At 42.6% G+C, this 26,820-nt stretch overlaps 2 protein-coding genes across 6 annotated transcripts in view; one reads left to right on the top strand and one right to left on the bottom strand.

Moving 5' to 3' along the window:
- Positions 1-26,820, bottom strand: part of LOC114874392 (tetraspanin-12-like) — a 182,760-nt gene that overhangs the window by 91,003 nt on the left and 64,937 nt on the right. For all 5 annotated transcript variants that reach the window (XM_029183618.2, XM_029183620.2, XM_029183619.2 and 2 more), the window contains one exon: positions 19,440-19,488. The gene's annotated coding sequence lies outside the window, so the exon portion shown is untranslated. The remainder of the gene's footprint in view (positions 1-19,439; positions 19,489-26,820) is intronic.
- LOC114874391 overlaps positions 1-26,820 on the top strand; it is an 83,019-nt gene that overhangs the window by 38,907 nt on the left and 17,292 nt on the right. The window contains exons 2-4 of the mRNA XM_029183616.2: positions 18,473-18,678; positions 23,386-23,521; positions 24,004-24,137. Coding sequence (XP_029039449.1) covers positions 18,473-18,678; positions 23,386-23,521; positions 24,004-24,137 — 476 coding nt within the window. The remainder of the gene's footprint in view (positions 1-18,472; positions 18,679-23,385; positions 23,522-24,003; positions 24,138-26,820) is intronic.

Here is a 26,820-nt window from a genome sequence, read left to right as displayed (position 1 = left end):
TGCGTTCGCAAATTGAAAGACACGGATCGCGCCGACTGAATTATTCTAAACACCGAGCGGAATCGCGAGCGGTAATCGCATGGTCGTTAGCTGGTACACGAACGAGTTTAACCAGCGTCTTTGCGGGCTGGCTGGGAACAAAAGCGAAGCGAGTAAAGAGGAAGCGGACGGGATAAAAGAAGAGAGGGAAAGAAACGAGGGGCTAGAAACTGGTGGTACGCCTTATAAAAATGCAATATCTGCAGGCGGTGCCTGTGCGAATTACTTCTACCGTTTCTCCTCTTCAAACATCCAGCCACCGTTCCACCTTCTTTTTTTCTTTTTTATTTCTTTTTAATTCTATCTCCTCCCTCTATGAGTTCCTCTTCTTTGATGATAATTTATAGACACTAATTATCTTTCCTCTTTTTTATTCAATCTTTTGAACATCCCTTTGAATTTGGGCAAATGTTTTTTTTATGAAAAAAGGGTTCAGGGTTGAATTTATAGTTAGAAATCATTAATTTAGGAGATATTTCAATTTGAATATTGTAAATCTTCTCTGTTCCTCGAACATTATGCGGCCTTTTTGCAAACTTCCCAGTTTTTCTCTTCTTTTTTCGTGTCTTAGCTGCCCATGCCTCCTTTTCTTTAGCTAACGTCCCGATTTCAACCGGGACCCATCCCTCCCCCGAACGTCTCACCCCGGCGTCCAGCGGCTAATGGCGAAATTATGATCAAGCCAAGTTCTTTTCAATGGAACGACGGTAATTACCGCGCCGGTTGTTCCTGGATACCGGCGTCTAGCTGCATTATTCAGCAGCCGCGTGTAAGTGCAAAGCCTGGCTAAGTGGAAGGGGTTGTAACGGGGGAACGACCATTTAATCGCGGCTATCCCATGGATTACTTACACGAAACTCACTCCCTCGTCCTTCCTCTTTCTTCGATGAATTTCTTGCGAATTAGCGAAACGAGGATGTTCATTCGAAATCACGTTAACAGGTTGACGATAAGACTACGTGTTGCATTGTTCGATTAGCTCCATCGTCGAATGGGATGAAAAATAATGGTAAAAGGAGGAATGATAATGGACGAATTTATCTACAATTTCATAAAAATGTATACACGATCGATGGTGAATAAAAATGAAGGCTGAACGTCGATCTTTGTCATCGAACACTTTATGTATTCACGAGAAGGAGAGCGTATCGTCTGTTGAACGTTTATTATTTCCCGTCTGTCTCGTATTTCCGGCGAAAACGGGGGCTCTCGTCTGCCGCGCCGTCGAAGGTAAATGTTGAATAAGAATCAACGGTATTACTCTGTCGTTCCGCGATTCCAATATCTCTCTCGACCTATGGGACACGGAATCGATGTTTAAGAAGCGGCAAAGGGTATTTTTCCGACGAGCTTGGAAAAGAACGAACGTGTCGGTAACTGTGATAAAAGTCTCCTTTCCACGTTTCGGTCTTGCTACTTTCCCGTCGACGTGACAAGAACGATTTCGTTTAATTGAAGATCGACCAGATCTGCTTTCCTTCGCTACCTTTCAAACTCGATATCTGCATAAAATATACGCTCTCAGATACGTTTAACTTAAAATGTAAAGAGACCATTTTACTTCTCGGAACGGCTCGAAGTTTGTGGAAATGTTGTTTAAAAGTAAACGTAGAATGTTGATGGTAATTAATGGAGCACGGTTAACGAAAAGTTATCGGTCTTTCGGGAGTAGAATATTCACGAAGCTAAACTTTACGGCCAATTAACCATCGTAAATTCACAATTATCTTTCGCGTTATTTTCATTAAGCACCGTCGAGAATTACACGCGTTAAACGTGAGAATGTTACACAATGATCAATTATATTTTGATGAAAATTGAGTCGTTTAATTGACGATTTTATGATTGTTTCGTGGAATAGAATAGAATAGTAATTTAATTAGAGAACGTTGATGATTATACGCTTGATTCGTGATCAGCTGGTGTTTAGAACAATTGAGTTAAATGAAACGTTCCGCATAGTTAAATTTATCACGGTGATTGGGAGAACCGTTCGAATATGGTGTAACCGAGCGTTGATTGACTAGTTAATTAAGTGGCCATTACCGGAGAACAGTGGGGAAAGTGTTCCTGAAATTGGGTATAAATTGTTCTTTATGCATTTTCCAAATAACCTTATCACTTTTATACGAGCTGCAATCAATTGTTATTTGAAATAATTACACGACTGCTATCTCCTTGTATCGCTTTAAATAGGGGACAGAAATTCATTGATAAAATAAATGATTTTGTGTAACAATACGAGAAAAGGTTGAAGATTTAGTCGATTGGTGACATCGAATCCGGGGATACGAAATCCAATTTGATGGGTCCCGGATTTCCGGGATACGCAACGACGCCGGAGACGCCGATTTCTAAAGCAATTATCGTCCAGTCGCCGCGAGGCTCGAATGAATGGCGTCGAGTCCCCGGTCCACTCGCGATAACTGGATTTCCCCCGCGGGATGCTTCAAAACTGTCGTTCCCTTATTCCAACAATAGGAGAGGGTGAAACGTACACACGCTAAGGGGGTTGAAAAAATTAACACGAACGGGTAGAAAAATTCTTCGTTTAAACGATATCGTCGCTTTGCAACCCTCACGGTTTATTGCTCCTTTATTTTACAATAAATACATTGAAAGGTACCAAGGGGTGGGTAAGGGGATGAAGCATTGATTTCTACGAATTCAACACTGAGAACCGGTGTTTAGGGTTGCCCAGGTATAATAGAATAATTAAACGAAACGGCAGACGTGTAATAATAGTCTCGTCGATTCGATTTCCAATTCTTTTGTAAACTTACCCCTTTTTCTGAATGCCGAACGCGCTTCCATCGAGACTTCGAGGAAAGATTGACCGGTTCCGTAATTAAAGGTTAAAAAAAGAGCGGAGTTTTTGTTGAATAGCGACAGCCAAGTTTTCTTCAATGACAACGGAAAGCTTTCTTTCGAACGAGCATAAAGTGATTCGAATTCAGCTTTTGCTCAAGGGAAACGCATTTATCCGAACATCTTTATAAGGCGACGAATGAAATCGTGAAAATTGCGCTCCCTGCTACGATACCAGACTCTTATTCGATAATTGCTGCTCCGGAAAGGATAAATGGTAATTGTTTCCTTAAAACGCCATTTCCTGACAATGGCTTTCAACCAAAGTATATAAGCGTTTCTTAATGTATCGTAATGCAAATTTAAACAATTTTCATGTAAAAAGAAAATATTCCACACAGATTGCAAGGGATGATTTTTTATAAAAATCATCTATTGATATCCTTTTCCTGTATCTATGAAGCACATGGAATTACAGAATTACCAACATTGCGTCTAATTAGACGATCAAGGTAATTGTCGAAAGCAGAATCGAAATGGGAAACTTCGTGGGGGGTGTATCCAACCCTGTCTGTGGTGCACTCAATTACCACAAAACCGACACTGGCAACGGGGAGTGGTATTCTGTACACCATCGATTATTTTCATTTTCCATAAATTATCATTTATAAATACTCCTTTTAAAATAATGAGAAAATTAAAAGTTAATTAGAGAGAACTATGCATTACACCGAGACAAGCTCGTTAAAGCGGCATTAAATTTAAAAAAAGGTGTTGACCAGCGAGTTGCAACCCGATCAACGAGAGCCGGCAAAAGCACCGTCAGAAATTTTCCAACTTTTCTCCGGCTGCTTTTTCTTTCGCGGAATATTCTCGACGATCGTATCGATTGTGCATTAAGCCCAAGCGTCGACTGGCTCGCGATGAAAACGCAGTTTACGTAGCAATAAAGCAGCCCGTAACGTTGAGACAGATCTGGGACTGTGGCCGTGATTAATTGTGCCACACTTCTTTTTTTTTTTTTCCTCCGCGCAGACATCTGACGGAAAACGTCACCGAGTTATTTTTCCTTTCTGCATTCAATTTAATACTCGTCGAGCCGACGCAACGGTGAAATATAAAACGTTTGCTAAATCAAGCTCTAATATTCTACGAAGTTTTCCACATTAGGATTCTTTTTCCTTCGGTTATTGAAAGATATTAAATTTGTGGTCTCAGTCACCGATGATCCCAGAGATAATATTATTTTATTTTACTTCACTTTGATGTTATCATTGAATTTCTCTACGAATATTTCGAATAATTCAATATCCCGCGCAATTCAAAGATGCGTTTAATTTATTGTTCCTTTTGATTATGAAATTTTTATGAAATACCGAGCCAAGTGATTCCGCGATCATTTTATTTTTTCTCCCCACGAACGGCACAAACAACAGTTAACAAGAGACAGACAGGAAAGAAATTTCTTCAGCTTATTCTCGGCGTTTCGAAGCTGAATGGAATTATGAATATCAAACGGTGCGCGGGGCATAAAATATACCCGTGAGTTTCGGAATATTTGCACAAACAGTTTACGTGCTTTCCATTGTGCGTTCGCGCAATATCGCCGTGTGCTTTTGCATAAAAGTTGGCCCGGATTTTTCGTGAAAAGCAAGCGGACCGAGCTGGACCAACAATGGCCAATGGAAATTTTGATGTTTCTTCGTTGCCCCTTTACGGGAGAAGAGTGGACGCTTTTGACTATCAATAACCAAAGAAAGCAGCAATTCCTGTTCGTTGAATAATATCTAAAGAAAAAGAAGACGACGGTAACCAATAACCACCCCTTCAAACGAAAAATATTTCTATATTCGATGTGTCCTTTTCTATAATTTATTAAAAGAAAATGCTAAAATTGCCAATAACTACCCCTACGACAGATTTACCTTCCAAACTTTTCCGAGAAATGATAATCAGATCAAATTTGACTATTTCTTTTTACAACACAGATATCGAAGAAGCCAATAACCGTTCGGAGTTTCATTTTCTCTATGGATTCTCGCCGGAACGAAGCGAGCAACTTCACGGACCAATAACCAGCCCCAATTTGCCTTTTCGTTCGCGATTCTGTTACGCGAGGCCGTAATATCTCCAAGTCACAGTAAACTACTCAATTATCCGCAAACGGATTATACCAGCTTCCAAATTAAACTTGAAACTTTAAGAGGCCGACCACTTATAACGGTAATAAAGCATGGCGTTGCCTTGTCGAGAATTTCCGGATTATCCAGCTTCTACGAATTATCCATTCTACTTCTTATCGTCGGATTATCGATAATCGAAGCGGTATTGTATCGTTGGCAAGCAATCACCGATACACGTTGAATCGATAGGCTTTATTGGGTTCCCTGGACAATAGAGTTGCGTCTTGTACCCCTAACTCGAATTCTGTTTAAATAGATAAACGTTTCTAATAGAATTAATTAGAACAATTTAATTTTTCAATGATTCTCTTAATCTTTCATTCAAAATCAACAAAAATGAATCATTATCATCTGAGTATTATTACTAAAAGGGTATAATTATCCCTTATCTGTTCTCGAATCTCTCAAGATTCATCATCGAGCGTTCAACAATAATTCCCCTATCGATTGGATCGTTGAAGGGCGTTCGATTCGAGCTTTCGCCCGTCCACTGCAAAGCTCCTTCAGCTTCCATAAAACGTCAAGACCCGGTCCACTTAGCTGTTCCCTGCAATCGTCGCAGCGAGCTAATGGAACGTGCCTTTGTCCGCCTCGATTCCGTCTCGATCTTCCATCGTGGTAGGTCGTTCGAAAACGCGGCGTTACACCCTCGGGGCGGTACCGTAATTATAACATTTGACCCGACACTGCTGGCTTCAAGCCGACGGAAACGTCAACGACAGACGAGAGACGAGACTCTGGCTCTTCGCAGACGGTAGTTGGCATTCGTGAAACGGGGTAAAATGGCATCCAGGGCTAATTCACGTTCCTTTGCCGGGGACGGTCAGTCAAGACGCATACTTGGCCGTGTGTTTCGGTGATACATTATGCGTGTCGGACCCGTGACACCATACCGCACGGGAATTCATGGCGAGCGTATGCAACCAGCGTAGAATTGCGCCCCACTCTACGGCCGATTTATGGCTACGGAACGAGTTGTTTATGGTGTTTTCTGTCGTGGATGGTCGCGAAATAGGACTAATATTCTCCGGCAGAATTGCAGCCGATGCGATAAATATCTTTCCTTCCGTCAACGGGATACATATTTTTCAGAATGCAATTCAAAGATTTCGATGCATCCTTTCGTCAGGCGACAAAGAGGGAAGCTCGCAGAGGACCAGTTGTGGAAGCACGGAAAGGATGTTAACGCACCACGAGGCACGCGAGGAAATGAACGTGGAAAAGAGCTGCTTCGATCCTCCGGGGCAAATTCCACGCGGGTATTGCAACGTTCAAATCCGTTTGCCCCGCCGTGAATTCCACGAGCACAGGGGGAGAAAATAACACGAGCAGACCGAGAAGGGAACAGTATCCTCCGTCGCGAAAAGGGATTTCCGAGGATAAAGAAGGACCCAGGACGCGAATCAAGACGCTGGCGAACGATACGGAAAAGCGCTGCGTCGTTTCCCATTTTCCCCGAGAAAATCTCGGTTTCTCCTTCGTTCCTTCTATTCGAATCTTGTTCCCTCTCTGGCAGATATTTTAATTTCTCATCGACAAATTACTTTCGACGCTTTCAGCCTCGTTATTCGCGAACAATCTTTCAATAATTTATCAATAATATTTCAATAATGATTCATTCTAAATTGGTACGTTATCAAATCTTGTCTAAGTCGGATATTTGATATGCAGCAATCTAACACAACGCAGCTTTCTGCTATTGACTAGTTTGATTATATCCACAATCAGCGGAGTTGAACTTCATTTACCTGAACACCTGCGGCAACAAGGCAGTTCAAATATCTCAGCTGTTTAGATAACAGTAGCTCGTATCCGAGTAACTATATTCGAGCACGAATATTCTACTTCCCAGTTTACAATCAATTTTCTATAACAAGAACACTAGCCCGGTAAAATTTCTCAAAGGCTACCAATGTGAAACGTTAGAGAAGAACAAATGGAATAAAAGAATACCCTCCAGGGTGGAAATGGTGAAATGGACACAATTTTCTCGAAATCCTGTCACGTTCCTTTCCTTTAACTCGACACGTAACGTTCGGTTGTGGAACAAGCCTCGAAGAAAATAATCTTGACACTGATATCTTGACGATCACAAGTACGTCTCTGTAGTACCACCACAGAAACGGATCTTTCGTGAGTGAATTTAACGATTAACAGGCTGCAAGAGCGTGTTCGTCCCCCGTGATTGTCGCTTGGGAACACTAGAAGGGAGCAAGACTGTTTAGAGTCTGGTCGGAGACAAAGCCGAGTCACAGACAGCGACAATGAGACGGGTACAATGGGGAGAGCGAAGTTTCTCTTGCGTGCGTGAGATGACTGCGTGACCCAAAACCACCATCGCTCCTTTCGGGAAGTTTGCTTCGAAATGGAAGCTGAGAAGGTAGACGTTAAAGCAACGTGTTCGCGCAATAGTTAACGCGTTACCGTAAATAATATTCGTCATTTTCGGAACGACGATCATTGAAAAATCTCGAGTACCTAGGAATATAGAACGCACGCTGTTGGGTTTCGTTTGAACTCTCCAGAAGAATTATTCAAACCACCCTGGCTGAAGGAACGAGCCCGCGGTAAGTTATCGCGAAACTTGCTACACGCTACGAAGAAATATAGTCCGCGACTGTAATACGCGCTTGAATTATTGACTGCTAGCCGGACGGTTTCGCGGAAAACTTTCGGTATAAACAGTATGCGGCGGAAAATTTTTGGAACTCTCCAGAGTGGCCAGAACTGTATTTCAATGTTTCAACAAGTGACTTTGTCGATAAACATGGAAATGATAAGAAATATCCGAGTAATAAACGAGATTAGAAAAACCAGTTTCCTTATTAAATTATTCAATATCTCTTTCTCGTTGTCTTGAAATTTTCATAATCAAACTTTTCCATTTCGCTAAATATTTTAAACAATCGCCACAGAAATCGTATTACAAAGTTCGAAGAAGGGAGAAGAATGAAATTAATTTTCCCTCGAGAATCGGTCAACGACGAAACAATTCTGTTCCTTCGCCGACGCGACGATGCCGTTCCCTTTTATTTAACATAAATTAACAAGTTTCCATGCAGTCGGATCGAGGTGCCTTTATTCCGATCGTTTCGTCGGTACGCATTCGAAGGAGGATAATAATCGGGATGCTAGCAATGGAGTTCGGCATGGACAGTCGGCCGCGTAAAACGGGACCGTGCTCTAACGAGAAAAGTTTCCCTCGTCAGCTTCCGGTTCCCTTATATTCCGGGTGCCACGGCGCGTCGTTGAAGATTCCGATTAAATCTGGAGTACTTTGGCCACGTGCTGGCCCGTCGGGACCACGTCGAATCCTATTTTCCACCGGCGACAGCTTAATAAACAATTTGCGGCTCAACTTGGAGCGTAGCTTCTCGCCCGGAAAGCCTGGCCGAACGCTTATTATCCCTGTATAATTATTTATTCCCACGAAGGGAGGAAACAGCTTAGCGACTGAAACTAATGCAACCCATCTAAATATTGTCCCGGAATGGGAGGAGCTTCGCTAGATACTCGAGCTCGAGAACCCTTCTTTCGCACCACTTCGGCAACTTTATTGGGACAAAATCGAGCGAGAGGGAAGCTACCCTCTCTGGAGAGGGTTTTTAGTGTCGCTAGGTGATCGAATGGAGTTATCTGCTTTCTAGAGAATAGCTTTGTATAGCATCGTTGAATTACGTGTTTGTTTCCACAGAAATGTTGGTTAATCCTTTCGAAGGAGCCTTTTTCGATTTCCATTATAAGTCTTGCAGTTTTTATAGCATATACTCATAAAAATAGATATGCAGAGGGTATCTCTTCACCCTTCAAGATCCTTTATAGCGAAACCTGGTGCAGTTTACAATTGCAGTATACACGATTTGATATTCGCAGTAAAAATTGATTGAATCTTCTGGAGGGTGCTCGAAAACGTAAGGCAACTCACGTTTCCGTCACGTCACACTCATCCTGTCTCCAGACACGGACAACTGAACAGCTCCAGGTAATAGGCAACCGGAGGAAGAGGCTCGTTCCAGAGGTACGACGGTCGTTCGAGAAAAAGGAGCTAATCAGTCGAGGCTGGATAGAAGCTGCTTCGAAACGGGGGGGTGATCTTCCTTGTGACGCTTCGAGCACGGCCACGCTCTCGATAAAAACCGATTCCGTCGGAGAAAGAAGCTTTGGTAAACTACGGATACGTGAGCTCGCGTTTCAACCCAATTCTAGGGAATATGATTGATGAGACATCGCTCGTAATACAATTGTATTACGTTCGATCTTCGATCTCGAAGAAAAAGGCCAAGGAATCTACGGAATCCTCTAAATGCCAAAGAGGCCCATTAACTTTCCATCGAACATGGTTTCTAGCGAAGTTATTCGAAGATCCAGGAATACGTATGATCCATTCCGCCTCTCTGTCAGAGTAATCCTTCCGGCAGGAACGGTAGAATAGGCGCGAACATCCCTGTGCCATTGGCAGGACTCGCAAGAAATGGCACATGTCCGATAGGTAGGCGGTCGTCTGCCAATACCAAGTATCTCGAGCGTTACATCGTTGCCGGTCGATTGCAGCCGCGATATCGATTGTGAAGGGGCAAGAAGCCGTGACAGAAGAGGGCAGAGCAACCTCCGGACAAGCGGATAGAAGGCTTATCACCGATCGTGCCTCTTCGAGCATTTCCAACCCTCTATTCATCTCCCTCTTTAGTTATCCTCCGGACCCGTTAATATCCCGCCGAGATTGCTCTCGATGGCACACACGGATCTCTTCATTTGCAACGGGATCTTTGCCGTTTCTACGGTGTGCGTTTATTACGAATTAAATCCAAGGTGCTTTAATTAAGAATCTCGGGTAATTCAGAAATTGTCATAGATGAAATTTTTTCTTGCTGAATCGCACAGCTTATAACACCTTCTCCCTCCTCGTCAACGATCCTTCATCCTAAACATCTTCCATCAAACGCTTTTTATTCCTTCAAGCTGCTCCGCCAGCTTCGCTCGAAGAGACACAAGCTCTCCGTATCCGACCGCGTAAGAAACGTCATTTTTCAAAGTCGTTCTTCAAGCTCTCTCGAAGGTACACATAAAAGCATCTACGCGATCCCGGATGCATCAAAGTTTCTCGTGTAACAACACAAACACGCACGCATTTTCGTTACACCCGGTGGATGGTTGGCAAGGCTCCAGGGCTTCCTCTTAACCTGATTAAACGACGTTTATTGTCGTTGCGAACGAGACGGGCTAGACTGTATCAGAAGGGAAACAAGGGAAACGACGCCGAGCTAGGTTGTTCGAAGTAGGGGGTGGTACGAGGATGAAACCGAGGTGTACCCCCTCGACGCAAACGAAACAGACAGTTATAAGAGGTCGGGGGGGATGAAAAGAGCGGATACTCGATGAAAGTTTGCCCTTAGAGAAGACGGACAGGATGCGGTTGGTTGCTCGGTTTCAACGAGGAACCATGGCATTCTCGATGAGAATCGTCGGTGGAATGGTTCTGTTGACTTTGCAGCCTCGACGTCGTCGTTCCGTGCGTCGTTAATCTTGTCTCGTTAGAAATCGTTGGACGAAATTGTCGTCACCGTTTGATTCATCGTTTCCACGCTGAATTCTCAGCTGGCTGCTTTTTGTTATTACCAGAAGCAAAATTGTAACGTGCCAGGAAGCTGGCGCGATAGATAAGGTAGACCGGGTTCGATTTCGGTATCCGAGTCTCTATTTTTCACGGATTCCTACATTATGGATCTAACTGCGCGTACAGAGAATTTTGGGGATGTAAAGTGGAGAATGTATTGTTGTAGAGGGAGAGAAGAAAATTCCAAGAGTATGTAGAACATTCTTAACAGGACGGAAGAACATCTACAATACGTGTAGGAGGAGTAGTTTATTCGGAGAATGGGGTAGACGGGTTTATTCACTGCCACAGTGGAAATGAACGTGTGTAGTCAGACATTTTAGAACCGTATTAACATTTTGCTTAACACGTTGAATGGTTACCGGTGACCGACACCTCAAATTTTGTACAATTGAATAATTAATGCAAGAGAAGGGAAGGGAAATTTCAAATAGTTTTAGTATTATATTGCAATTGAATAATTAATAAAAAAAAAAGAAAGAAAGCAAATTTCAAATAATTTTAGTATTATAATAATAATATAACGAACCAATTTAAGTTTTCATTTAAAAATTAATTGATCAAGAACGGAAACATTACATGCATTTTCAACTATTTTCACAGCCATCGGGAATATTAACTATAGGCGATTTAGCGTTGTTGGAACAGCGAACGAAGTTACCAGTAAACGCATCTAAATGCAGATTATCCGAACCGCTCTAAACGTATCCGGCACAGTCGTACGTGTAATTAGAAACGCGCAATTAAGGTAAGCTTAAGGCGATATCGCGACTACGAAACTCTCAACGAGAGATTATTCTACCGAAACGTTGGAAACGGTGCCTCGAGGAAAAGTGTAGGAAATATGACTGATTGTTCTACTTAATGGGATATTTAAAACGACACCATCATTGTAAACGGGCATTTATGTTTCTAGGGGATGAAAAATCTTCCTAAAAGCTTCTACTTCGGAACGTTCGAGGTCTTAGGCGTGGTACATTTGCACTTCGCATTTGTCTGCCAAGAACTCATTAGTTCTTCGAGAAATAACTTCTCAAATAACATTTTGAGGAAAATAAATTTTAATATTTTTATAAAGTTTCATTGATTCTCGTTATTTTTATATTATAAATTATCAAGTTGAAAATTGATGTACACAGATACAATTTAAACAAGGTTTTAGGTTTCGTGGTCGAAATTCACGAAGAATAATAGCAACCGCGGAGAAAGAGATGCATCGCCCTAAAAATATCACGAACCGTCGCGATTATTTTCGTCTTATCGCGAGGAACGTAGACGGCCGCGATAAGAAATGATGAGAAGCTGTGTAAGATACTGCGACAATCTCCTGGAGAGGGACTTAATGGCATCGTCGAGGGAAAACGTGGAGATTTTGCGAACGTTCGCAAAAACCTTACAAATCGTTCGATGCGAGCTGGAAAAAAGCTTTTTAGATTTGTCGACGTAACAAAAGAGTGTGAAACGTTATCTCTGAAAAGGAGTAAAAATTGCTAATTCTCAAAGTCCGTATCGTAGGAAAACAATGAAACAGCTTTTACATCGTGGCTGACAGAATAAATCAATTCACGACACTGGAGTATAATGGCGTTCTAAGCGACTGCTGCAAGCACAATAGCTGTGACAATAGCAACAATAATGACGTTCGCCGAGTAACAAAGGCAACCGACTGTCGTTCTTCCGGGGGAATGTCGTAAAAACAGCAATTTCTTGCCGCGTCCCATTCACCAACGACGCCGATAAGGCAATCAAGAGATCAGCAGTAGGCGGAACGGATTCGCGAATCGTCGCATCGAATAGCTAGTGAAAAACCTGGCTTTACGCGAACATACATTCGACTTTTCCGACAACGCGACGTAAGAAACGAGAAAAAATAACAACGCAGCTGGTTCTTCGGAGACAAAATAAAAAAATATAAAAACAGCTGAAACAAAATCCTGCCTTTGCTTTTCAGAGAATCGAGTTTGAATACGGTTTCAAAATCGATTCCATCAGAGACAAAGGCTCGTATAGGAAAAAAAAAAGATTTGTATTCTCTTTAGATAGCTTTTCGGTACGATTTTTCATGCGGAATTCGATTCTCTTGTTGATATTGCGTCGCGATTCTCTCTTAAACTGACAACAACAGAAGCTTTCAACGCGAGTTTTCGATGCATATAGTCGATAGTGATGGCTTCGAGGACTTGGAAAGTAGGTTCGGATATTGACTGACTACACTCAAACCCTCTAGAAAAATTTCGATAAAAAATCAAGCACTACTTTTAAGTAAACTCGAATCTAAACACAATAGATTCAAATCATTTGTAAGTATTTTGGATAAATGAAAAGAGTAGGTACACTCGGAAACTTATATTAAAATGCTTATAGAATCACTCTCCTCCCCGGTACTACCCCACCCGAGACACCCCATATAGAACTTCGTCCCATCGCTCACAGAATAAACAAAAAATCACTCGAAGAGATAAGGAAAAAGATTTCCCTGCGAGGCAAAGAGCGACGATTTGCACAAAGAATCGAGTCTTTGCCCGATAATAAGAGCAGTTTCCAAAGGACGACGATCGCGAAGCGTTTGTTCCTTTAACGGAACGGCACGCAGCAGTCTGTAATAAATTTTCCAGTCTTCCGATGGAAAAATCGTCGGCCACCTATCGGTCCGTGGAACAAAGAATAATTTCCTTTTTTTCATCAGAGAGGAAAGTTTCGCGCCGGGATTTCGTTCGACAGAGGAAACGAACCTCGAATTCCTTCTGGATGACGGTGAAAAGAATCCGCCTGTTAAAGGCGAGCAAGGCTAGCCTGAAAATTCCAGAGCACGGCACGTTCTCTCCAAGAATCGATTGCTCCTTGGATCGAATGAAATTTCACCGTTCGCCGATCTGCAACGCGAATGGAAGCCGGTTAATTCCTCCAATTCTTTCTTTCTCTAATTCGATCGGAGGAGAACGGCTTTCAGCTTGTTCCAAGAAGTTTTATCAAGTTATCTACGCGTCCGGAACCATTGTCGGTGAATCGTATGAAATTAGAAAAATTTTGTATAATTTTAAACGCGCGTTACGCTACGATCCTTTCGAATCTCATACGATAAGATGACGCGTTCTCCGAGGACGAAAGTTTCGCGATCGCGAAGCGGAACTGCGTCTCCACGGAAGTCACGGCGGAGGCGGCTTAAACGTGAAGTTTACGCTGTAATCCCCGCCACCTGCGCGATAGTTTTGACCGAAATTCGGTCCCCTGGGTTCAAGGCTTAGCTCAGCCTGCGAATTTCTGCTCGAACGCCGATCGGGGAGCTCCTTAAGGCGCGTTACACGCGATACCGCCGTAACACGATCGGTTCCAACGTGCTAACTTCCCGGTTCGCGTTCCCCCTTCTTATCGCGCCCTCCAGCACGCCCTAATTATCCTCGATACCAGATCTACAACTTCTCTCGCTCCTCATATACTACGCCGACAATATATCTCGAGATTATCCCAGCGTATCCTGTCGAATATCGATAGTGGAAATTGGAAAAATAATTTTCCCAAAACCAGATAGGATCGATCGTTCGACGAGAAGGTGTAAATCAATCAAAGCTCTCGAAACGTTCAACAAACGATACACGTGTTACCGTCACTATTATCTTCCGATCAACTCCCCGCAGGACAGTTCAATCGGTTTCCAGCGAATCTTGAATTCCATCGGAGATAACAGCGGGCCGGTTTAATCAACAACGCGCGATCAATCATTCATCCCTTCGCCGAGCTCGGATTCGACCGGGTGATTGTTCGCGGGACGCAGTTCACCGGCGATAAAACTCGAACTAATGCCGGCTGATTATCTGCTAACGATCGGAACGAGTATCGCGACCGAAGGTAATTATATCGCGTTTAGGCGGCGCGTGTAACACCGGACCGCGTGGCTCGATTTGTTTGATTACGCGCGAATTGGTTAGGCGTTAATGCGTTTATCGGCCTTGGCTTTTACGTTTGCCACCGGGAAACTTCGCGCGAATCGTCCTACCGTCGCTTGCATAATTCGCCCGTCGAATTTGCACCCCTAATCCGCGCGAATTTTCCAGCAACAAATGGTCGCATAATTCATGCGAAACGGTTTGGAATCATCGAACTGGATGATTGTATTTTTCGAAATTTTATATTCTCTTGCATAAATAAGTTTCGTAGAGAAACGATTAGTCTATGTTTTTATAGTTAGATCGAATTGATTTTAGATTAAATGAAAAGAAATATTTTATAATCAGAATTATTTTCGAAAACCTAGCCTCGCGACGATTCTGCACGGTGGATGGCTCTGGCGAAAACCAATATCGGCCCACTCACGATTTATCCATATTCATTAGTGGGCCACGCGGATGCCGCCTACCAATCAGCCCCGATAATTATCCACGTAATTAGGCCGGGGCCGGCTCAAACATACCCATTTCGAGTCCATCCTGTATTTCACTTAGCAGTAACGCCGAAATGAAGCAATATCGTCGTCCATGCTCGTTTGATCATGATTTTCCTTCTTCGCGTGCGCGGAATTCGTAATATCCTCCATAAAGTCACCATCATTTCTTCGATATTAAATTCTCGATCGTTCGAATATCGAAATGATCTTCGATTCCGCACGAATAATAAATCGAAAATCAAACACTGTAACTTGTTTTATTAACGCCTCGACGCTCGGTGATTTAATTTACCATGTTTTCATTCGAACCCTTAACGAACAAAAGTAATCCGACGGAAAAAGGGACTCGAAATTCTCCGCACTCACGATTGCAAGCTTCTCGCGTAAACGTTAACGTTCCAGCTGCACGATCGACCGAGCATTCATCCTGTAGGCGTGTTACGTTTGTGTTTCGCCACGTTTGTATCTCCCGTTGTTTATCCGAACTGCGTAGCTTCTGTCTGCGATCAAAATAATGGCCGATAAAACGAACTATCCAGCAATCAGTGCGCTACGATCCGCGGAAACGATTGTTTTGCCTCGCCACTTGCTCTCAACGTTTAACAAAAAAAACACACGTTCAATCAAGAGATCTTTGGAGATTTAATTGAAATACAATATCGCGTTTTACTTTGTTCAACGACGGCGCCGTTTTATCCGAAGGATCCTCGACGCGGATAGCTTAACGAACATTATCAAACAGCACAGATTAATTGACTCGCTCGTTATACAGTTAGAAAATAAACGCGTTCAATTTTCGTCGTGGTCACGGGATTCCGATGATCGGGCGCATACCGAAATTGCCGGCTAATTTGTACCCGATTCGCACGACGGAAGCTCGATCGATCGAATACCACGGATACCTCGATAGCTGCGTGTATTCGTGAATGTCGCTGATCCACGGCTCTGAGACGGTTTAATCCGGATTACCAATCCTTCGGAGACGGATCGAGCACAGCCGCGACACGTTCGATACGTTTATGAAAAGCAAAGCTCGTATTTTCCACGTATTTTTCAAACAAAGACCCAGTTATTTTACCGTGAAATCAAGAATGTACGGACGAAATTTCGAGCTGCACTCCAGAGAGGAGGGCGAAAGAATTAGAGAGACGAAAGCGAGGATAATTCTTTTTCAAACGGAGTTATTGTCCCGTCGCGCGGAATTGGCAATATCGTTCGTGCCGCGAGTCATATCCGCTCCTCCCACGCGAAACAGTGGAAATGGCCAACGTATTCCCGTGGGAACGTTCCTCCCCGAATAAGTCTATCGTTTACCGAGCATCGACACGCTGACGGAGGACTGTTTAAGCGACTCTACAGAGACACCCGCTAAAAATGCTCTACCAGGATGTCGACTTTCAATTTCCTTTCAAAATCCACGTTTAACGCGACGAAGAAGCTTTCCAATCTGGTAAAATACGAACGGAAATCGCGGTGATAATTTTCGACATCCATTTGTTTAATAATTAAAGACGTTTCTTTGCGTTAGCTAGTCTTTTGAATTGAAATTTCCAAAAATTTCATAGGCTTTAATATAATGGGTGATTAAATTATTAGAGCCACTAGCATAAATCGATGATTTTACATTAATATCATTAATTCTTAAATGAAAACCGAGTTAAACGGAGTTTTTGTTATTTTTTTATGATGTATTGATGCTTGCAAAATTATGATACACAGTTGAAAATAGTGAAACTTGACTGGCCTAGAAATTCTTCGGACCTCAACCCCATTGAAAATTTGTGGAACTATTTATTATTAGTAATAAATATCAGTTGATTGAATGTTTGATAGAAGTGTGGGCTACAAATAAAGCAACCAAATGAATTGCTTAAAATGCATCGAAAGTATGCCGAAAAGAATTGAGGCAGTAATTGCAGCAAAAATTGCAATAAATATAATCTTTTAAATGTATTTGTTTATTTTGTATTTTTTTGTATATTGATAGTGGAGAATTATTGATGTAAAAACCTTAAAATCCCATTCTAACACGAAAAACCCATTTCTCATATCATGACTCTAATAATTTGATCACCCACTGTAAGTCCGTGAATTGTCAAACGCGGCGAGACAGTAGTATAGGTAAGTGAATATTCAGACGACAGCTGTACCGTTCAGTAGAACAGACTCGTTTAGAGTCAGACGAGGTAAAAGTTGAATTTATTGTTGTACACAAAGGCATTCTCGAATTCCTACGTCACTAGTCAAAAGAAACATTTTTATGAAATATATATTCGATTCACTTTCCAGACAGTTGAGCAACGAAGAAATTCCTGTTTTATTTGTATTTTGAAAACTGTCTGTTACATAAAACAAACACGAGCCCCTGCGCAGGAAGTTTGGCGTAAAAGTTGATTCCTTTCCCTGGAATTTCTGTATTTTTAGTATAATGCACGCAGAGTGCTCTGTGTTCCTCGAATTGTCTTCGCTTGGTGTTTTCACTCGAGAAGATACGATGAAATTAGACGAGAAAGGAGAGACGGACGAAGGAATGCATCGCATTACGGTGCGTTTGTTCGACTCGACGTGCCTCTCCGGGAAAAGCAAATAAATCCGCGGAGAAATGGCAGGCCGAACAGGGCTGAGCCTCGATAAAACTAAACGCGAAAGCGTCTCGCGGTGAAATCCGGGACACGAAACTCGAACACGCGTGCCAGCCTAAGGAACATCCCGTCGATGATTCGATGCCAGAACGATGGAGTATTCGAAAATAATTCTGAAGCTTTCCGTTTCCACTTTGACGTGCAACGTAAACAGCGAGAAAACGTCGGTAATGTTTCTTCATTCATCGCCACGTCAAGCTCTGAAAGGGTTCTCCTTGAAATATATTTTATATTCCTATGAATACTAAATGACTTGCTACTTGATCAATTAAACCTCGATATAACACCGCTCCTTTGTTACCAGAATCTCTCTTTAATCTTCGGCCTCGAAATCACGCTTGTAAATTTCCCCGACAGCATTGTACTAAACCCCGTGAAAGGATTCGCTTGAAACAAGACAGAATGCTGCATTAACACGAGAGCTCGAGGGGACGGGGTGAAGATGTAAAGGTGGAAACTGTGGAGCGTCAAGATTAGACATTTTCCAGGCTAAGGGTAATACCCAAAGGTCGCTTATCCGTTTAAAGAGATACTTGGCGGTCTAAATGGACTTGGCTCGCGCGATTAGATTAGCGATAGATACGAGCCCTTAATTTTCGCGTATTCCGACATCTTCTTCGTGCCGGTTTCTCAAATTAGAAGGATACATAATTGGTCTAGTACAAAAGGGTTGAAAGGTGGAGATTCGAGACTGGATGGGGTTTTGAGACTTTGGGTTAATACGAAATTTTTAATTAATTATTTCGTTATACTTTACTGTATTTAGCGAGAGGATATGGGGTGAAAAATGATTGTTTCTTTTCAGGTGCAACCGGTTTGAAAGATTTGACAATCAACGTACCAGCAGTGGTACGATCGGGTGACACAGTGACACTATCCTGCCATTACGACTTAGAAGGTTCGCCATTGTATACGATACTATGGTCTTTCGAAGATACAGAGTTTTATCGGTACATGCCTGAACGAGATCCACCGTACAGCACCTTCGTTGTGGATGGAATACAAGTGAATGTAAGTATAAGATTCCGTAATAAATGATTTAATAGATTTGTTATAAAGATAACAAAATTGCCTGACTCTATTCTAATTATTTTAATTAGATCATATTGGAATAAATAAAGATTTCTCAGGAGATAGACACCATATCCGTTCGTTAATGAAAACCGTTGTTAATTAGGTCGAAAATAGTGTTCGCCTTCAAGGCTGCCACAAAACCCTGACTTCCCTTGCCCGATTTCTCAATTAACGCGCGCAATTAAACTTCAGCTCGCCTAATGACCACTTCAATAAAAGTTTATGAGAGAAAGTCTCGTTAAGTCGTTCGTTAGATTCGGCGTGCAGTTATTAGAGTAGCTCGCGATTGAACGAAACTTCTGGTCATCCCCCGACACACGCTCCTTAATTGTACGCGCATTATAATTGCAAATTGTTTTGGAAGCTCGGTAAATCAACGATTCCACGGGGAAAATTCGTTTTGTTTCGTCGATAAATTCAAGCGTACGAACATTATCACGAGGAAAATCAGCCAGCCAACCGACCACAGGGAGAAAAAGTTGCAATTTTCTTCCGCGAGCCGATACAAGGACGAGCAACGACGACCATTTATCAGTCTCCGGTCTGTGTTCCGAAAGCGAGGCCAGATAAGGCCGAGTGGCGTCCCGATTTTCCCACCCTCCAACTGGAGCACCTCTCTTTTTTACTCACCCACGACGCACAGGGTGTTTCATAAACCAATCGAACGAAGAATATTAATGAAATAAATATAAACTCACCCCTTCGTCGAATCCTGAACGATGGTCCTTCTCCGAACAGCTTCGGGTTCTGTAAAAATAAAGGAAACATGTCAGTTGAATAAACGAAAGTTACAAGTGTGAAAATCCAAATATTCTCGTAACACCGCGTGCAGGTCTAGTTTGAACCCAGAAGAAAGTACTTCTCGAAATTCCAAAAGTGGCGTCAATATTTCAGGCGATAAAGTTAGTTGGAACAGGGTGTAGTTTGTCGGAGACAGTGGCGGCAGGTGGACTCGATAAAAGTCTTCGGAGCTCGTCGCGCCAGAGGGGTGAAACTTTTTGCCAACATCCGGCCCCAACCCCCAACGGGACTGGCACTCTTTCGCACGTAGGGTGCAAAGGTGAAGCATGTACGTGGACTGGTCGAAAGGAATCGATAGGGCTGATTTATGACTCGCGCTACGACCGCGACACGACCCTTTCCAATACCCTTTCCACTGAATTTCAAGCCTGGGTCAAGCGACTTCCGTGTTTTACTTCTATCGATTTCACCCTCCCCTTTTGTACACCCACCCGTGTGCCACGTTTCTTTCGATCCTCCCCACGGTTTAAATGTTTATCGCGCGAACGAATTACGATTTTTCAGAACTGATTTATTATTACTTTTAAATTACAATTTTTACCGAGTTTATGATAACAGAAAATGTTATGCGGGAGATTTCTCTAATTTATATTTTTCAATTTCGTTGACATTTCATTGAAATTCTTTTGCAGCAACAATATTGGCTCGCGAAATCGCTAGAAACAACGCGAATATCGTTCCACACGTTCGGATACCATCGTCGCGTGGCTATTTCCGGTCGAAAAATTTCGTACATTTGGTTACCTATGCCTTCGAGCGTGGTATCGTTTAGTGAAATCCGATTCGGCTATTTTCAAGCCAATAAAAAGGCAAACACACGTATTTTCAACTTCATTTGCCCATGATACATGAAAAAAAGTAAATCATATATACTCTACGATGCATCGTATAAATTTATTCTACAAAGTTGAATAAAAAAAAGAGAAAAAAATTGAAAGCAAAATAAAAAAGTACACAGTTTGAACAAACACAAAGGGCATTTCCAATGCGTTTATACACGTGTTGATACAGTCAATGGATCTACCTAAATTTCCTGACCTTTGATGTTCCCTTTGTTTGACTATCTTTTTATTCAATTTAAATATACAGCAAAACTTTTTGACACAGAGAATGAAAATGATCAAAAGGGGTTTCCAAACAAATCGGTACCTAACCGATTATTTATCCAGAGCGTCGATTCAACGAGAAACGTGGAAAAATAATTTACGATCAAGTGGCAAACGTATAGGTGGAATAGGGAGTTGCACAATCAGTTTCTTTAAGCCATTCGAGGCTCATGAATGAAAGGAAGATGGCAGAGGGTAGGTAGCCGGTGTACAAAGGCAGGGGAATCGATTCGAATCAAGGGTGTAAAAGAGATTCGAGAAGGACAAGGCGAGAACGTAATCCGTGAGCTTGAAAGTGTCCTCGAGAAGAAAGAATCGAGCAGCCCGATACTTTCAGATAAATAGAGGGGGCTGGCGGGTATTTGCCAAAGGTGGTGGCTGAGAATCGATGCTGACAAGATACGAGGGGCTTCTAGTTTCTCTCGGAATCGTCCAATCGATTCGTTTCCGTCTCGGCTGTTCCTCCGGCGAGACAGTGAAAAACAAATTTTTCATTCGACACGTCCGACGACCGCCGATAGGGATCTTTAATAAAATTTCGAATCGACTTCCGCGGGTAGCGACTCTTTTTCAACCGACGCTATCATTTCTCCGCGTCGTAACAAGCTGACTGGAAGGAAAACAGAATTTCTTCCAACGATACCAATGATTGTCCCCGTTGTATCGACGAGGATTTCCAAGCTGTCTTTTCGGTTTCGACGTACCCGAGAGATAAATGTAGAACGCGTGACTCGTGGATGTACCGTCTACAAGTTGAATCTCAAAGGATCGATGTTAAGGCGGTTTACAAAAGGGGATTACTTAGATTTGTCTCGCTGACACTGTAATTTTTCTTTCGGTACCGACGATACGAAGTTTCGGTACTTCATTGAAATCCACAGTGCGACGATAAAATTGAAAAATTGATATCGTACAAAGTTGTAACTCTGATACTTTCCATTTTCGAAATTTAAGAGCAAACAAAATTTTCTGTATACCGATGAATCAATTAAAATTTAATCAACCCTCTGGCAAGTAGGATAAGCGAACAATCGGAGAATAAGGATTCATAAAAGCTTGACGGATTAAATAACAGCGAGATACGAGGTGGTGCATCAACGACGCGATGAGTCGGTCGTAAATTTCTGGCGATGCTTCAAATTTCTTCATCGCGACAAACATACGAGACTCGGAGGGTTGTAAAAGTAACGGCGGATCGTATAATATTTACAGGAGGGATGTATGGCGAATGTACAAGGGAAGATAGTAGAAACGTTCGGCTATGATGCGAGTGCAGTTAGGAGTGAAATTATGTTAGTCCAATACGGTGATAAGCCTGGACCTAAACGTCTCGACGTAACCGCACCGATAATCCCACCTTTTTATCGCCACTTAAGTGTAGCCCCTTTTATTGGTCATTACACGTTATCGCGACACCGAAGCCGAACAAACTGGGGACGACGATACGCCGCTAGCTCGACTTTATCCACCCCCTTCTGATCTCAATTAAAACTTTAACCACTCGGAAAAAAGGTAAGGTCCAACCCTTTCGATACAGTGCAAAGCGATCAATGGAAGTTCGTTACACATTTTTTAGAATAAAATGACAGATGATCAGACGATTGGAATATAAATCTTAACATTTTTTTAATTAAGGAATCACGTTGGGTTAATCGGAAATTTTTCGCCGAAACTCGGGTGACTTTTAAACGAAGCGTTCGAGGATGCAACGTTTCGTTCCACGAATCGCCTCGCGACGCTTCTATCGTCGTCGTAGGAAGCGGTGAAAAGGACTTGTACCCGGATCCGGTGTAGTTTGTAAAGCAGGCAGACGAACTCGCCGTGATGCATATAAATGATTGCACGGTTCGAGAGGGGGAATGGGGTTGAAACGCAGAAGAGGAATACAGTCCGATCGAGATTTAGACGTGGAGAGGGTTAGATAGAAGGTCGATAGTCGCGTGGAATACAAAGTAATTCCAGGGACCGCTGTAGCACCGAGCCGGAAATAAAGAAAAGAGAACGGGAGGAGCGATGGAGGAGAGGAAATTGGAGGATCCGAGAAATTATACGCGTCTCCTGGGAGTTCCGACAAAAGGGTTCGCCATGGAGCCACGGTTTTTGTTTATAAACTTGCTGGATGATCGTTATTGACATTGAAAATTCTTTAGTTTCGTTAAACCTCCATTGCATGGTATTTCTTTTCCTTCATTTAAAATAGAAAACTCCAATGGATATTAAATGTTGAAAATATCCCGACGGTATTTCTTCGTTGAATTCGCCATAAGGATTTTCTAGACCCTTCGTTTTTCGCTGTACTTCTCGAGAAGCGAACCCCCGCGAAAGGGATGAGATTTTTATTTCTAGACGCGGTTTCGTGGATCGATCGTTAAACGTGGGAAACCCGAAAACCATCGTCGACGCTTTCGGAAACGGCCCGTCAATTTGGAGCGAGGGGCAAGTTGCTCGCTTGAAACACCGCCAATGCGAGATGCTTTTACTGGCGATCGAACCGCTTGAAATCTGATAGCAGCACCCACCACCAACTTTCTTCTTCCCTTCGAGATACCATTTCGTTGGAAATTGTTTCACCGGTAAAATGTTTTCTTCCGTCGGTTCGACGGAATTCCTCCCCCTCGAATTTCGCTCAATTCCACCCCCGTCGACTGTAGATTACCTCCGATCCTATTTAACGTCTGTCTATTTTAACAAAATTCTAAGACACGTGTAATTAATAAAATTTGATTATTGTTCTCAGGTATCCAAATCGAACACACACGACGTGACCCTGGTCGACGTGTCGAGGAAGCTGACGGGAAAGTACAAGTGCGAAGTGTCAGCCGGAAGTCCCTCGTACCATACTATGATCGAGAGAGCCAATATGGAGGTGGTAGGTAAGTGAAATTCGACCCGGAGGAATGAATAAGTACCTAGGAATTAACGAATCCCTTGATAAATTTTAAAATCAACCCTTCAACACCGCAGCCTGAGTCAATCGTGACTCAAACTTACAGAAAGTCTACTAGAATATTAACCTAAAATTAAATATATAATTGTTCAAGTATCAATGTAAAATTTAGAAAAATGAATATAATATGAAATGGAAAATTGAATTAAAATTGGGGCTCTCTCCATGGTCCGCCGTCCGAGGGTTAACCGAACTAATGCTAACGAGGAGAAATCAGAATAGAAATTATAATTTAATCTCAATCTAATATTCAAGCAAAGACAAAGGTTTTCACTGAAACAATTCGTACAGGTGTCTCCACGGCAGCAACCCCTGTCAACCCCTGTCAACCCCTCGTCTCGACTGGCTTTCAGCCAACGGTCGAGCCGATAGTCGCGTGTGCTAAACGACATAATTATTATGCTTTAGACGCCCCGAGAACGGACCCGACGATCGGCATCGAGAAGGATCGCATAGCAGTGGGTGAGATGCTTCGAGCTAACTGTACAACCGGCAAGTCCAGACCCGCCTCCGACATTACGTGGAAGCTGAACGGGGATCTCGTAAGTATATCGGTAGCTAGCCTCTCTCGCCTTGGCCGCCCACCGTTCCACGAGTACGTCCTCGACCCGTAGCTACGTGACCTTACTGGATGATTAAACTTTCCACCAACCACTTCGTCTCGTTTCTATCTCCTTGCCCACCCTCTCGCAACGTTCTGTTACATTTACGTTTCAATTCATCCCTCGTTCACCCTCGCCGCGTAGTTTTGCGCTCTTCCAGAAGATTGAGTATTTATCGATGGGAAGGTTGCCCCGGAAAGATTATTTGTAAAAGGGCTCGGAAAGATTGTTAAGCCGTTACTAGATACTTGTGGAAACCTCCAGGTGTAAACAGCGCTTCGGGAAGTAGAGTTTCGTATCAAGTAGAGCGTGATTAAAATGGTTCAAGAAATGGAATTTTATCCGACGATTTTTTAATCAGTTACAACCGCGTTTCATTCGATTCGAGAAGAGTAGCCATTGCTTCTCGTCGGCGATCCGTAATAATAACGCCGCACGATTATTTCGAGTGAATTATTAATATTGCCAGGCAATGGCGTGACCAGAGGTGGATAGAAGCTACGAGGCGCGCACATATCCAGCCCCATTGTGACGGATTAATTAATTAGAGCAATTTGATGTTCCGCTTATAATTCGTAATTAATTTGCCCACGCGAACGAGTTATTCCAGCGTGTAAACACGCGAACGTTCGCGATTCGGTGGTTCGTACGACGAACGGCAATCGAATCGTCTCGATCGTGAATAAAAATCACTTTGATTTTTTATCAAGTTCGATCGGTAACCGACTCGCGACGGAGAAGTTTCTTCGCAGCAGGGAGGAGAAAATTTCGGAGGAAGGCGTCGAGAGATGCTCCGAATTTCTCGGTAAATCCTCGATTCTGCTGCTACGCTTGGCAAATCTTGCGCCAGAGAAATCTGATGTTAAGAAGGGTTCGATGAAATATGCCTCGTCCCATTTCTTCCACGGATTTCGAAAAGCTTGAAGAAGAAGAAGAGATGGAATTCCGAGTAGCTGGAAAACTCGGCTTGCTAGGGTTGCATATTTAATTTTCAAAAAATTATTCAACGCTCTAGAACGCTGAGAGTACAAAATCACTTTCACGTCTGTGATAAAAATGATATCAAAGAGAGCAATCGGTTAGAAGAGTCAAACGCGAAAAGACACACACCGGCGACAAGATAATAAATGAAAGGACCAGCGACAGACTAATGAATGTCGTTTTCCCTGTTACACCTCTTATATACCCCTCGAATCAGCTCGTCTCGGACTTTAATAGGCATCGTTTGTCTCGCCAACAAATACCCGAAACAAATCTTGAGGAACGCTGCCAGAGAAAGTCTAAATCGAATGGAATTTGATAGCTCAGATCCAATTTGGTAGAAATATCGCCTGGACAAAGCGCAGTGGGATAAAACTAGCTGACCGTGGAAGCACTTTGATCGAATGAGACTTATTTGCTAAAAGAACCCTGCCGTATATCTTCTCCCTTAAAGAAAAGGATCGACCATTTGGTCTTCCATAGAAAATTTCAAATCCTAAGCAGCTTCGATAGAAAAATGTTTACACAAATGTTTCTGTTTCTATCGCGACACGTTCGACCGTTAACACGAAAAACGGGAGTAAAAATGGTTAGATATTGAATGAAAACGATTAATGTTCCTTCGATCGAGGCAGTTTTCGTCGATCGAAAACACATAACTCACCCCCATCCGGTCATCGTAACCGGTTAAACGCGTCGGGTCGCGGCGACGCAACGATTTAACGGAATAATTTGGTTGATTTAACAAATACCGCGGGATAACGATTTATTTGCATACGAGGCACAGTGACGCCTCTCGCCCCGCCGGTTCGTCCTCGTTCACTTGCCGATTGGCCGGATATGTATCTCGATGGATCCCGATAAATTTAATTCCAGCCGCCGCATCGTGTACACGAAAGCTCGCCTCGCGTTGCCGTTGAAACCCGAAATGACCGAGTAGTTATAGTGGCGGCTGCTGATTGAAAAACAAAACCGAGTGAAACGCCGATGGTAGAGAACATCGAAAAATAAGATACACTGGTTGGTACGCTCTGCAACTATCGATGGGAAATGAAAAGGTTTCCCGACAAAAAATCTGTACCCTTCAATCAACTGAAATTTAAGATGATCAGAATTGAAACAGGATCGTTTACTTTTATTTTTTTCATTCAGAAATATTCCAAATTTAACAATGGATACTCTTAATCTAAATGAGTCTCATCGATCAATGAAATAATTAATTAACTCGTTAATAGATTAATTTAATTGTTACATCATGTGCTCGGACCTATGCTAAACAACAGGCACATTATCCAACTAGTAAAGTAGTACCAAGTGTGGTCTGACAATCGAACAGTAGATAGATCATGACAGTAGTATAGGACTGCGTATGGTCTGGCATGACCAGTCAGTAGTATAAGATCGTAAATGTTCAGACACTAGTAAGCAGTAGAATGGCACTACTGAAAGGCATACAGTAGAATGGTATTACCTGCGATCAGATAGTAGAGTAGTAGAAAGTCAGACTAGGCTAGTAGAATAAGTCCGTATATGGTCAGACAAAATCAGACCGTATTTATCCAACGTCAATTATATCCATACTCTGAATGCTATGTCCCTACAATAGAATGGTATTGCCTGCGATCAGGCAGTAGAGTAGTAG

Source organism: Osmia bicornis, chromosome 9 (genome assembly GCF_907164935.1).
Source record: "Osmia bicornis bicornis chromosome 9, iOsmBic2.1, whole genome shotgun sequence".
Lineage (NCBI taxonomy): Eukaryota > Metazoa > Arthropoda > Insecta > Hymenoptera > Megachilidae > Osmia > Osmia bicornis.
The sequence above is the reverse complement of the archived record's forward strand: the minus strand, read 5'-3'. Positions and strand labels throughout refer to the sequence as shown.